This window comes from Mauremys reevesii, linkage group 10 (assembly GCF_016161935.1).
Source record: "Mauremys reevesii isolate NIE-2019 linkage group 10, ASM1616193v1, whole genome shotgun sequence".
NCBI lineage: Eukaryota > Metazoa > Chordata > Testudines > Geoemydidae > Mauremys > Mauremys reevesii.
This window is the reverse complement of record NC_052632.1, coordinates 82,422,461-82,436,408: the sequence shown is the minus strand read 5'-3', so window position 1 is coordinate 82,436,408 and position 13,948 is coordinate 82,422,461. Positions and strand designations below refer to the sequence as shown.

Here is a 13,948-nt window from a genome sequence, read left to right as displayed (position 1 = left end):
GTATTTTGCCTGAAAGTGTTTTGTTAGCGAAAGAGACAACAGAAGTTGGTCCAATAAAAGATATTACTTCACCCACTTTGTCTCTCTAATATCCTGGGACCATTACAGCTACAACTGCACTACATACAATTTATGGAGGCTTGTTAGTAATAATAACCATTAATCAATTATCATCATGAATGCATTTTTATTTTTGCATTGTTCAACTCCAAAAGCCTCTAACTCCACTCAAGATTACAAAAAAGCAAAGTAACAAAACCCTAGTGTTTTAAAACCAGTACCATGGACCAGTCCCAAATAAGCTCAAATAACAACCGCTAATACAAACTAAAAAGAAAATCAGTCTCCAGCATCTCTCAAGCTTCATATCTAGTGATAGGAGAGTATTCCAAATACCTGACTCCAATCTTGAGATTGATTACACTAAAGCACTGTCAGCAGAGAACCACAGAGAATTCCTGTGCCCATTTGTGTACTCAGTGCCTAATTCCTACTGGAAAGTTAAGGGAACTGGGTGCCTCATTCTCCTTTGTATCTTTGAAAATCTTCCCCTTCTTATTTTTCCCTATTATTTTGAGTCACCCTTCATCTGTGTCAGCGCTTTCACTAAGAATAGCGGAGGCAGGGTTGGTGTGTAAATAGAATCTTGATTTATCACCCAAAGTGGCTATCTTCTGCCTTTGCATTTATGGTCAGAGTCCTACTCCAGTCCACACTCATCCCCAGTACAGAAGCGTACATGTGAAAGAAGCGATGGCATCATCATTTCAGCTGTTCTTTCACCCAGTGACTATCGGGCCAGCTTGACTCTTCTAACTCCAATTTTAGTGACAAAATTATATTTTCTCTTCTCACTTAAGTCCTGAGGAGCCCTCCTTACATTTTTATCATTTGGAATTCAGCAAGAGATTACAAGATTTTTAATATCCTATTAAAATCCAAGTAGGTGAAAGACAAATATCTCTAACCTCCTCCTCTTGGCAGGGATGACATGGAGCAGCTTGTTCACAGGGGAAAAGGATAGTGGAGGGAGAGAGAGATCCATTACTATAGAAACCTATATTAATAATCACCGTCTGGATCTGCTGCTGCAAATAGCTACTTGAAGCTGTGCTGTAAAGGGAATTGGGAGGATTGTCTTACAAAGAAATATTAAAAGAACTAAACAACAAGCAATAACTAAAGGAGAGAGATAACAATTGTCTGTGAAAATGTCCAGGAGAGAGCATAATAAGGGTGGAACAAGCCTGTGATTAATGGGGTGAAATTAAGCAAAGGAAAATTTAGGCTGAATATCAGGAGAGCTATTAGGTTGTGGAGTGAGCTTCCCAAGGGAAGTCTGGAGACCCCAGACAAGGGCCATATAAGCAGGGAGACAGACAGACAGACAGTTGTCCTTCAGGCTGGACATCTGAAATGAGAGATTATGTACTAGGGAACAATGTTGCTTGGCTAAAGGGAGATGGACCAGGTGACCACCTACAGTAGGTCTTTTCCAGCTCTAACTTCTATGAATCTGTGATATGAGAAAAGACTTACAGAAATCTGTGGCCCTCGGAAGCAGGCCAGCCAGGCTCTCACAAAGGTCATGTTTGTCTCCCTGAGGTTTCAGGACTGTCTTCATTCTCATCCGTTTCCTTCAGAAGCACATATCGCTGATCCACACAAATTCTTTTTGCTCCTTCAGACAGCCAGGTCTGATCAGCTGCTATATCCACAATCCAGCATTCAAGGTGCACTTCACTGGGGAATAATAGCCTATATGCTATTTTTTTTCCTTAAGGCCCACAATAGTGATTGAACTGGCTAAACACTTATGTATGGCACCTTAATGGTGAAAGTGTTGAGATCAGCAGTATAAAGAGAGATTCATTCTAGCAGGGTTTCATTTTTCCCCACTCACTACCACAACAAACTGCCACTAAAATGACCTTCCAATCTCCTTAGAACAGAAGAAGTTCCCCTCAAGATGCTGCGTGTTAGCTTCATGCATATTTTTCTTACTCTGTTTAATCTCACTGTCACCCCAAAGAGAACTGCAGACTGATTACAGTGTTAGTAATGGCTTTGTCTCATGCTGACCTGAGACTGAAGACCTATAAGTGGAATTAGAATTTGAAAGGAGTTAAAATGGATTAGAGCCCAAGCAGGGAAATCTACTACCAGGGCGGGTGCAAGGATGTTTTGCGCCCCGAGCTCTGTGGCAGCCCTCTGCCCTAAGGCACACCCCACTGGGGCAGCTCCCCCCTACCCACCCCGAGGCACCCACCCCCCGCAGCAGCTCCCTGCCCCAGCTCACCTCTGCTCCGCCTCCTCCCTGGGCACGCTGTCGCCGCTCCACTTCTCCTGCCTCCGAGGCTCACAGCGCCAATCGGCTGTTTGGCGCCACAAGCCTGGGAGGGAGAGAAGCAGAGCGGGGCGGCGTGCTCAGGGGAGGAGGCAAAGCAGAAGTGAGCTGGGGCAGGGAGTTCCCCTGAGTGCCGCCCCCCCTTACTTGCTGCAGGTGGCCCTCCCCGCGCCCGCTGCCCCAGGTCCCTCCGCCTAAATGCTGACGACAACCGGGGCGGCCAAAGATCTGGCCGCCGCGGTTGCTGCTGAAGGACCCAAAATGCCGCCCCCTAAATGCTAGTGCCCTAGGCAACCGCCTAGGTCGCCTAATGGGTTGCACCAGCCCTGTTTACTACCCACACTAGCAAATCAAAATAGACAACTATGGGATGTCAAAGCAGCAGAAATACAGAGCTAGAGAATGGCCAGAAGCACTATCCTGGCCTGGTCCTGCAACCAGCTGTGTTGGGGAGAAAATCAGGGATATTGTGCTGGGTAGAAATGCACTGATATATATCTGGCACACAGAAAAGCACCTCACTCCGTTGACTGCCGAGATCTAGGCTAAAGAGTGTACTCAGAACTGTGTTTCCTACTTCCTATTCATACTCGGCCCCCATGCAAAGAAACCAGTAGCCATTCTCCTGGCTTGGAATGGCTGAGAGAGTTGGACACAGAGGGCAAGAAAGGCAGGGAAATGTGAGATAACATGGACTGAATATTAAACTGCTGTCTTCTGATTTTCTCCTTTGCTTCCTCAGCATTTCAGGATCCCTGGGCTTAGCAAGCTAAAAGATTTTAAGGTATTATGCCTCCTGCTGTGGCACCAGCAAGAGCTGGGGCCTGGGGTAGAAATCTGGGGGAGGGATATTACATCCCATTAGGAACCACACAGCATGACTTTCTTCTGTTTTATGTGCCAATGTGGGCTGAATATCAGGAGAAACTGCTCAATGGTGACATCCAGAAGGGACTGGAATAGTCTCCCAAGGGAACTGGTGAGACCCTCATTACTTGTGAAACTTGAAACTTGACAGGATAAAGCCTTGGAGAAGACACCATGGGCAACAATCCTACCTTGCTCTGGAATGGTTGTGATGCTCTGTAGGTCTTTTCCATCTCTAATTGTGTCTGTTAATGGCCATAAATGTGTCACTGCTCTAACATTCATAAGCATCCATCCCCTCTCACCTTCTCTTTCTTGATTCCACAGCAATTGTTACTTTTACAACAAATCTGTTTATCCATCATATGCACAAGGAGCCGAACACTTCCCTGGTATAACACTGTGGACCTCAGCAGAGTTGCATCAGAGCTAAATCTGGCCCAATATAAACATGTGTGTGCTTTTACTGTTACTTTTGCCCCCATCTACACAAATGCAAAACCAAAGGGAAACAGAAATAGTGATGGGCTGTGAAGCATGGATACTGGAAATCTGAACAAGAAAAGCAGCCCAAAGAGCTGTTTATGTGGAAAGTATCTGAACCTCTCAATCTGGAAATGGGACTAGAGACCCAGAAAGCTTAGGTTCTCTCACAGAATTCCCAGCAAACCCTGTCTTCCCTGCCTCATTTGGGTTCGCAGACACACAGACTGCACACACAGCCCAAGTTATGCATGCACAATTTTTCACGTGGAACATTTTGCATATGCAAAATACTGTGTGCGCACAAGTTATACTTGTGTACCTAAGTCAGGTAGTTAGATGTCTGACTACTCACTTTGAACACACAAATGCAGCTTGAATAGAAATACTTTACTTTTTTGCTCATGCAAATATTGGGCATGAAAAATTGTGCGTACAAATACTTAAGAGTAAAAACTGTCCTACTAATTCTGGTGTGGAGAAAGTAGATAAGGAAGTGTTATTTACTCCTTCTCATAACACAAGAACGAGGGGGCCACCAAATGAAATTAATAGGCAGCAAGTTTAAAACAAACAAAAGGAAGTATTTCTTCACACAGTGCACAGTTAACCTGTGGAACTCTTTGCCAGAGGATGTTGTTAAGGCCAAGACTATAACAGGGTTAAAAAAAGAACTAGATAAATTCATGGAGGATAGGTCCATCGATGGCTATTAGCCAGGATGGGCAGGGATGGTATCCCTAGCCTCTGTTTGCCAGAAGCTGGGAATGGACAACAGGGGATGAATCACTTGATGATTATCTGTTCTGTTCATTCCCTCTGGGGCACCTGGCATTGGCCACTGTTGGAATACAGGATACTGAGGTAGATAGATCTTTGGTCTGATCCAGTATGGCCATTCTTATGTTCTAATTTTAGAGGATGGGTTGAGGCTTATCTGAAAATTTGCCCCATTCAGTCAGTAAGCATTTCCACATCCTTAATCAGGAGGGATAATATTTGATCTTTTCAGATGTGTGACTGACTGCAATAAAATGTACAAAATATTCACAACAAACGTGAAGCTGTTCAGAATAGGAGGATTTTTTTCTCATTTGGCATGAACTCAAGAAGACGTTTTTCCAAAAATATTTTCTTCCTCTGATGTATTTGGGGGTGCAAAAATAGGCCCTGTTATCAAACCAAAAAACAACCCATTTTTGAGCAGAGCTGTCTACACGCAGGGGCATAAAATTGCTCAGAATTAAATAGTGAACAATTCCACTCATAATTTAGTGAACACAGGGATTGCCAGACTAGATCAGACCCAAGGTCCATCTAGTCCACTATCCTGTCTCCAACAGTGGCCAGTACCATATATCTCAGAGGAAGATGTAAGATTCCCACACATCTGTCTACTCTTCACCAGTTGTGTACATGTCTTGAGATGAAATTCTCGATATCTTGTGGCCATTGCAAGCTCCAGCTGTGCAGCAGCCCACTCAAATAGACCCCTCTCTTCATAGGCAGTGTCATAGTGCATCACCTCAGGACCAACTCCTCCTGGCATTCATGAGCTATACTTCATGCCAATCATTTTGCCCAATCTGAGATTTCTCACTTATTTCTAGCTAATGGCTGGAGTTCCTGTTGATTCTGGTCCTTCCTGGTTTCTGTGATATGTGCAACCTTGTATTTACCTGGGACACTGTATACATTTCCCAGAACTGAAGAAGAGGTCTGTGTAAGTTCAAAAGCTGGTCTCTCTCACCAACAGAAGTTGGTCCAATAAAAGATATTACCTCACTCATGTTGTCTCTCTAATATCCTGGGACCGCCACGGCAACAACAACACTGCATATCTGCCCCTAATCCATTTTAATGCAGCTTCAGTCTCTTCAGTCTCTGCCCAGGCACAGAAAATCAGCAGCAAACAGCAGCTTTATCTCCTGGAGGATTGTCTGTGTGTTTACTTCCTGACTACACTCTTCTTTCTACATTAAATATTGTCATTGCTGCAGGATGTCTAGAGCAGGACAAGGCAGCATTTAACATCAAAGGCTAATGACTGACTTCTCACTCTGCTAACTGGCCAATGTACATTCCTGTTCTCCTCTAGCAGTGCGGTCTGTCTGTGCGTTTCTACTGTGCCCCTTACTTTCCCCTTCCATAATCCCACCCAGTTTGCTGCTGATTCCTACACTGGCAGCCATATTCCCAGGTGCAAATTTAACTTCTCTTGATCAGGGAATGGAGGAAGCTGATAAGGGACCTAGGTCATGATAGAAATGCTGAGCTAGGGGAAGATCACAGATGTGAAGAGTTGCGGGGGAGGGGTGTCTCAGCCTAGTTCCCGATTGGCATTTGCTCACATCACAAAGTACACTATTTAGCACAGTTCAGCAAACTGTCAGTCTCTGCTCTGAAGAAACTGAGGCAGCGGCTGAAACAACAAAGTGTGTTGCAGACCAGTATCCTGGCAGAAATGAATGGAAGTTGAGGAACCCAGGACTAGTATAAAATAAGGTGCTATAAAGCAGAATTGAGGTGCCTGGGTAGAACACACAGGGAATACTTGACTAAATCTCCAATAGTCATGGGTGCTGCAGGTCTGGACTGAGGTTAATTTGCAGAGTTGTGAGGACTCATGACTGGATTAGCACTGGGGGCTGCAGGTTAGGATTGAAGTTCACTGGCAGAGCTGAAGGGGGGACCCAATGGCTGAAGTAGCAGGGGATGGTCCAATTCAGGACTGAGATGCACTGGCAGAGCTGTGAGCAGGAGTTTGCACAGCATCTCTCCTCCGTATGCTTAGCTCTTCCAGCTCCTCACTTTCATCACCACCAAAATCACACAATAGCAAAAATAAAGGAAAAATTTCTAGTACAGAACTGCTCCCACTTCTGCACCAGTATGATCAGAGACACCCAATGTTTGTCAGGCACCTGCAACATGTCTAGTTCACATGGCATGGGTGTTATTGATTAGGGAAGAGCTAGGAAACCCTTATAGCTTATAATTGGCCTTATTAAGACTATGAAGAACATAGCACCCGGTGACAGCTCTTGTGTAAACAACAAAACCAAATAGTCTTACCATGTCCATCCAGATACCTGCAGAATAGAGAGAAAAGACCAAGATACACTGGGATTGCAAAAGGAAAACTTCTTTGATTTGTGGGACCCCCTTTTAAAAAAGTCCATAACAGAAAATTTGTTTTGTTTCAGCTGGTAAAAAAATCTTGACTTGGAGCGTCAGCTGGTGTATTCACTGCCCTCTGGTGGTGACATAGAAATAAAAACAGGAATTCTAGGAGAAATTTTCTTTAGCTATTAAACCCACTCAATATGAATGAAGGTCAATAATTGTGATGGATTTTCTTTTTTAGCATGTAAAAAAACCTTTGTCTCCTTTGTCAATAAATGTTCAATGTAGTTGGGTAATTTAAAGCACCAGACATGGGCTTGACACTGAACTCCAGCCTTTGGTCTGCAAACAGAGCTTCCACGGGAATTAGTAATAGCCAGGGATCTCTGAGCTAAAGGCTAAAACTCTGGATCAGAAAAAAGACTCATTTTGTTTCCTAATAGACCATCATCCAAACTTCTGGATGAGACAGCCTGGTATGCGGTGACTGCTCAGCACAGCCTTTGGATTAAATTATCGTTACCTACTTCAGATTCAAACTCATCCTAATATTATTATATTTAGCAGGTGACTTTTTTTTATCTGAGAGTCCCAAAAATAATATCAAGCTGCTGCATCTGTGCCAGCATGCAGCCTTGGTGGCTCTGCGGTATTCCTACAATTATTCCTATTTATTCAGCCAGTTCTATAGCTGTGCATGGCACTTTGCAGTCCCTGCCCCGAGGATTTGTAAAATTACAGTCCCTGCTCCGAGGATCTTACAACCTAAATTAGACTTAAACCAAGGCTCCCAAACCATGCCCAACCAAGGGTCCCATTAATAACTCTTCAGGGGAGCAAGGGCCAGGCCTAAACTGTACATACAAATAACATCACAAAGAAATACACACACCCAGAACATCTTCTTGCACTTGAATCAATGAACAAAACTTGCTGGTTGGTTGTATCCACCTGTAGTAAGAACCTGTGGTTCCTTAGCTTTGTCCTCCCTCTACGATAACAGGAACAAAATGACTGAGGGCTGCACTGTAGCCTACAGGACACCACACCAGACCTTTGGGTTACACTTTGGGATAGGCGATGCCCTACAACTAATATTTTTGCTGCATTTTCTGTCTCCTCCAGTTTTACTTTGGCACTTTCCTTGTCAGGAATTTACCAGTGAACTGGTTTCCATTGCCCCAAAAAATTACCTTCCGGCATTCTGAAGCTCTCCCTGACTAGAAAAATTATTTTACTCTCAGTATGAAAGCAGCCCATGCAAGGCTTACCTCTTCTTCACAGGGTCTAGCCAGTAGCAGATTGGAATAAGGAAAATTACCGGACAAGACCATTGCAACAGCTTCAAAGCTTTTGGATCAGTTACATGCTGGTGACAACTACCTGAGTTTCTATGGCAAATTCTATCTGAGTACAGTAACCTAATAGGCCATTCATCAGCAAGCCGACCTAAAGAGCTTTCTGGAGAACAGGAGTACAAAGTGTGCCGGGCAGGCACAGAAGCGGTTTCAGCTAACACTGTCATCATGCTTGGAACAAGAAGAAAATTCTCAGGCTCTTAAAGCTTTAACCAGTTTAAACCTTATATAGATGTAAACCAGGGGAGAATTTAGGAAGCAACCTCCAATGTATTTGCATGGGAAGATGCTGCTCCCCTTAAACAGTGAATTAAATTCATCCCTGTTTTAACTCTCTGGGTGTACAGCAGATACAACACTTTGGTGACTGCAGAAGCACTGTACAACCAGTGGAGATATATCTCATAGCTCCTACAGAAGCCAAAGGGTTATTTGCTTAAGAAAATGTTTCTCCTAAGAAAGCTGCAGGAAAGGGGAGGCAGCAAATCAGATGAATTCTATGCTACTTTTTCAACAAACACAAAGAATAGCACAACATACCATATATCTGTGCTACACACAATCTTTCCTCTTGGGTCTCAGCATTTCCAGGTGACCTCAGCTTTCTGGATCCATCTAGCAGTGCACAGTGATCAGAAGGAAATTCAATGGGAATCTTTGAGAATCTGAGACCCAAACATGTATTTACACTAGGGCTGTCAAGCGACTAAAAAAATTAATCATGATTAATTGCACGATTAAAAAAATTAATCACAATTAGGGCTGTCAAGCAATTAAAAAATGAATCGTGATTAATCGTGTGATTAATCGCACTGTTAAATAATAAAAATACCATTTCTTTAAATATTTTTGGATGCTTTCTACATTTTCAAATATTGATTTCAGTTACAACACAGAATACAAAGTGTACAGTGCTCACTTTATATTTATTTTTACTACAAATATTTGCACTGTAAAAAATAAAACAAATAGTATTTTTAATTTACCTAGTACGAGTACTGTAGTGCAATCTCTTTATCATGAAAATTTAACTTACAAATGTAGAATTATGTACAAAAAAACTGCATTCAAAAACAAAACAATGTAAAATTTTAGAGCCTACAAGTCCACTCAGTCCTACTTCTTGTTCAACCAATTGCTCAGACAAACAAGTTTGTTTACAGTTTCAGGAGATAATGCTGCCCATGTCCTGTTTACAATGTCACCTGAAAGTGAGAACAGGCATTCACATGGCACTGTTGTAGCCAGCGTCGCAAGATATTTACGTGCTAGATGTGCTAAAGATTCATATGTCCCTTCATGCTTCAACCACCATTCCAGAGATATGTTTCCATGCTGATGACGGGTTCTGCTTGATAACAATCCAAAGCAGTGCGGACTGACACACATTCATTTTCATCAACTGAGTAGATGCCACCTGCAGAAGATTGATTTTCTTTTTTTGGTGGTTTGGCTTCTGAGCGTTGCTCTTTTAAGTTTCTACATCTGAGCGTTGCTCTTTTAAGACTTTTGAAAGCATGCTCCACACCTCATCCCTCGCAGATTTTAGAAGGCACTTTAGATTCTTATTGCTGTAGCTAGCTTTAGAAATCTCACATTGGTATCTTCTTTGTGTTTTGTCAAATCTGCTGTGAAAGTGTTCTTAAAATGAACATGTGCTGGGTCATCATCCGAGACTGCTATAACATGAAATATATGGTAGAATGTGGATAAAACAGAGCAGGAGACATACAATTCTCCCTCAAGGAATTCAGTCGCTAATTTAATTAACACATGCTTTTTTTAACAAGCATCATCAGCATGGAAGCATGTCCTCTCGATGGTGGCCAAAGCCAGGGGCAGCTCCAGGCACCAGCGCTCCAAGCGCATGCCTGGGGCAGCAAGCCATGAGGGGGGCGCTCTGCCGGTCGCTGCGAGGGCGGCAGGCAAGCTGCCTTCGGCGGCTTGCCTGCGGAGGGTTCGCTGGTCCCGCGGCTTTGGTGGACCTCCCGCAGGAGGTCCGCCCAAGCCGTGGGACCAGCGGACCCTCCATGCTTGGGGCGACAAAATGTCTAGAGCCGCCCCTGGCCAAAGCATATGAATGTTTAGCATATCTGGCACGTAAATACCTTGCAATGCCGGCTACCAAAGTGCCATGTGAATGCTTGTTTTCACTTTCAGGTGACACTGTAAATAAGAAGCAGGCAGCTTTACCTCCTGTAAATGGGAACAAACTTGTTTGTCTTTGTGATTGGCTGAATAAGAAGTAAGACTCCATGGACTTGTGGGCTCTAAAGTTTTACATTGTTATGCTTTTGAGTGCAGTTGTGTAACAAAAAAAAATCTATATTTGTAAATTGCACTTTCAGGACAAAGAGATTGCATTATGGTACTTGTATAAGGTGAATTGAAAAATACTATTTCTTTTATCATTTTTACAGTGCAAATATTTATAATTAAAATAATAATATAAAATGAGCACTGTACACTTTGTATTCTGTGTTGTAATTTAAATCAATATACAGTATTTTAAAATGTAGAAAAACATCAAGAACAGTTAATAAATTTCAATTGGTATTCTATTGTTTAACAGTGTGATTAAAACGGCAATTAATCGCGCTTAATTTTTTTAATTGAGATTTTTTTTAGTTAACCGCGTAAATTGACAGCGATTAACTGACAGCCCTAATTTACACACAACTCCTATTACAATGAGCTGCACTGGATCATTAATAAGAATCCTAAATAGAGCTTTGGGATTTAGGGGATTTTCTTGGCTTTATCCTCCCTTTCTACGGGTTTTAGCCTCTTTCTACTGTTCAGGGCCACAGATGTGCAAGTCTGAATTAATGGTCCTGCTACTACCTCCAGCAACATCACCCCAACCCCACAAGTCCTGATCACAATACTCCCTGAACTGATGGCCACTTTGTGCCTCAATTTGGAGCCATTTCCCTGGTGGTTTGGTTTTGTAATTGCTACATTTTGAATCCATGGTACCACTTGCCTTATTAACGAACCTTCCTATCCCAATGGTCCCTACCCCTTATAGAGCTGCACTCATGGGCTGGCTCTGCAGAATACAGCTGAATCCCTGTGTAGCCTGGGCAATAAACTGAGATCTAAGAAGAGACTATAGAGAGGCATTTTTCCTTTTAAAAATAAGGCTTTCCTCCTACATTAAACTTCATTCTGCACTAGTCTGGATTCTGCTTTCTCTCCTTAAAGGCCTAGAATTAACATTTAATTATCTCAGATTCTTAGTTCAAAGGAAGGAAACACAGGTATGTGTTGGGAGCTGAACTCTCTGTACTGCTTAGGTCAGCTGGACAAGGGCAGCTCCAGTCACGTTCTGGCCTTGTCTTGGTTTAACCTCTCAGCAGCCATTCTCATTATGTTCCATAAAAAGAAATAACACAAATGGAGTCAGTATTAAGCAGATAGTTAGGAGTCAGGGTGCCCCAGCTCCAAAACCAGCCTGAGCCATCTGAAAGGGGGTTATTAAGAGAGTCTCAGTGCTAGAGGCTTATCCAATTACAACAACCAGCTGTAATCTTTGCAGCCTCTCATAACCCTGTCTCATGATTCTTGTTATATGTGGCTGGCTGCTGCACCCTTCTTATATTTGTCTACCTTTCCTCTCATTAAACCTTACTGATAAACTACACTGGGGGATTCTTCATCCCTTCCTCTTCCCCTACCTCAAAGATCCTTGACTCATCAACCCCAACTGTTGATCTTGCCTCCTCCCATGACAAGAAACCCTTATTTCCCTTTCAGGAAACTCTTCCCCACACATCAGAGGGGTAGCCGTGTTAGTCTGGATCTGTAAAAAGCTACAAGGAGTCCAGTGGCACATTATATCTGTTAGTCTATAACAGTGATTCTCAAACTTTTGTACTGGTGACCCCTTTCACATAGCAAGCCTCTGAGTGCAAACCCCCTCCTCCTTATAAATTAAACACACTTTTTAATATATTTAACACTATGATAAATGCTGGAGGCAAAGCGGGGTTTGGGGTGGAGGCTGACAGCTTGCGACCCCCATGTAACAACCTTGCGACCCCTGGAAGGGTCCCGACCCCCAGTTTGAGAACTCCTGGTCTATAAGGTGCCACGGGACTTTGTTGCTTTTTCCCCACACATGTACTCCTGGCTGCCACTCTACCCATCATGGGGTTGGAACCAGGAGCAGAGAAGTGGGTCAGAAAGACAGTACACATCCAGGGGGTCAGGGTAAGTTTCTGGCTGAGGGAAAGTAGGTAAAATAGAAAGCACAGGCCAGGAGATAGATTAGAGAGGCTTTTCAGCAGTTGGGAGACAAGTGTTGGGGGGTCTGGGAGGGTTTCTGGCAGGAGCAGTAGGTAGATGAAGCAGGAAACCCACACCAGGTGTGATGTGTGAGGGTTTCTGCAAGCAAGGAAGTGGATCAAGTAGGAAGTGCATATATCTAGGACTCTCGGAAGGTTTTCTAACAATCACATAGGCAGTACTTGGAGTGAAAGGCACGGGTGGGTCACTCCATAATTGCCATATTCTGTACACTCCCTGGAAGCCGTACTCACTGTCAGAGACAGGATGCTGGGCTAATTGGACCATTGGCCTGACCCAGTAGGGCAGCTCTTGTCTAGTTCTCATGAGCTGTGCACAACAAGTGGGAATTGGGGAGAGCTTCCAACAGCAGGGAGGTTGATTTGGGGAAAATACTTGGGCTTTGCCATTGCACTAGTAATAAATTGCAGCCAAAGAGATCTCAGTTCTGGACTTTGAAGGCTTAAAGGGACATGATTAGGTTATAAATCACAGCATCATTACCAACCAGTTCACTGACTGGATTATTAACCTACCATTTTGCAGGGCTTCTCTACAATTTCCAGTGCCACTGAACTATAAGTAACATGCCCTGGTGTTGTAACTGTGTTGGTCCCAGGTTATTAGAGAGACAGGTTCTGTGAGGTAATATCTTTTATGGGACCAACTTCTGTTGATGAGAGAAACAACCTTTTGAGCTTACACCCTGCTCTTCTTCAGACCCAAGGAAATAACTTGTCCTGAATGCCATTATTACACAGTGCCGTGTTGGAACAGGTATTCCAGGGATGTGGGGATGAAGCAGATTCATGCCTCAGATCAAGGTTTTCTGGTCAGACTGGATCATTTGTTTTTTTTCCTTCAATAAATAAATGTATTTTTAATTTTCCAGAGTGTACCTCCTCTTTGATCATTCTTGTTGTTATTGTTGGCTGCCAATTTATTGCTGTTTTATTGCTATGTTATTTTGTTTATAATTAGCTGGCAAGGTGCTTAGAAACTGAGAATAACTGTCTTTATATCTTAAAGCACATGACAGTCTTGGTCTCTCTACTCAGAAGTCACTTCCATCCTACTGGATGCAGCCTCTGTCCAATTTTTCCATTCAGATTGAAATTTGTGGGCCGGTCTCAAATTTCACAGGGCTTAGCCTCCTGCATCCAGCCTCTGAGACAGTTACGGCCTCCTGCATTTCAGATATGTTGACCCAGCATCCCTGCATGATGACTCATCCCTTTATTGGGGATGAGTCATTGGGGGTGCTGAAGGTGGAAACCATGTATTTGGGTTGATAACTACTTAAAGCCAGGGGGTGTGGCAGCACCCCTAGTTCCAGCACCTATGCCTGTGTCCTTCTTATGATAATGTGGCACCTTGCAGAGTCCTAACAAAACAGCTTCCTTCTGCTAGGGAATAGCCTGTTGACGCAGTGGCAGCGATTTGAAGACTGGCATCATGCAGCAGCGGCAACAACCTT

General features: G+C 43.4%; 1 protein-coding gene across 5 annotated transcripts in view; it reads right to left on the bottom strand.

Annotated features, from left to right (window-relative positions):
• LOC120372949 (Grid2 interacting protein) overlaps positions 1-1,692 on the bottom strand; it is an 85,634-nt gene extending 83,942 nt beyond the window's left edge. For 3 of the 5 annotated variants that reach the window (XM_039490533.1, XM_039490536.1, XM_039490534.1), the window contains exon 1: positions 1,540-1,691. In XM_039490533.1, coding sequence (XP_039346467.1) covers positions 1,540-1,630 — 91 coding nt within the window. In that variant the 5' untranslated portion in view covers positions 1,631-1,691. Of the gene's footprint in view, positions 1-1,539 lie in introns of all 5 variants that reach the window. The other 2 variants (XM_039490532.1, XM_039490537.1) reach the window with 1 other exon arrangement.
• Positions 1,693-13,948: the final 12,256 nt, after the last annotated feature.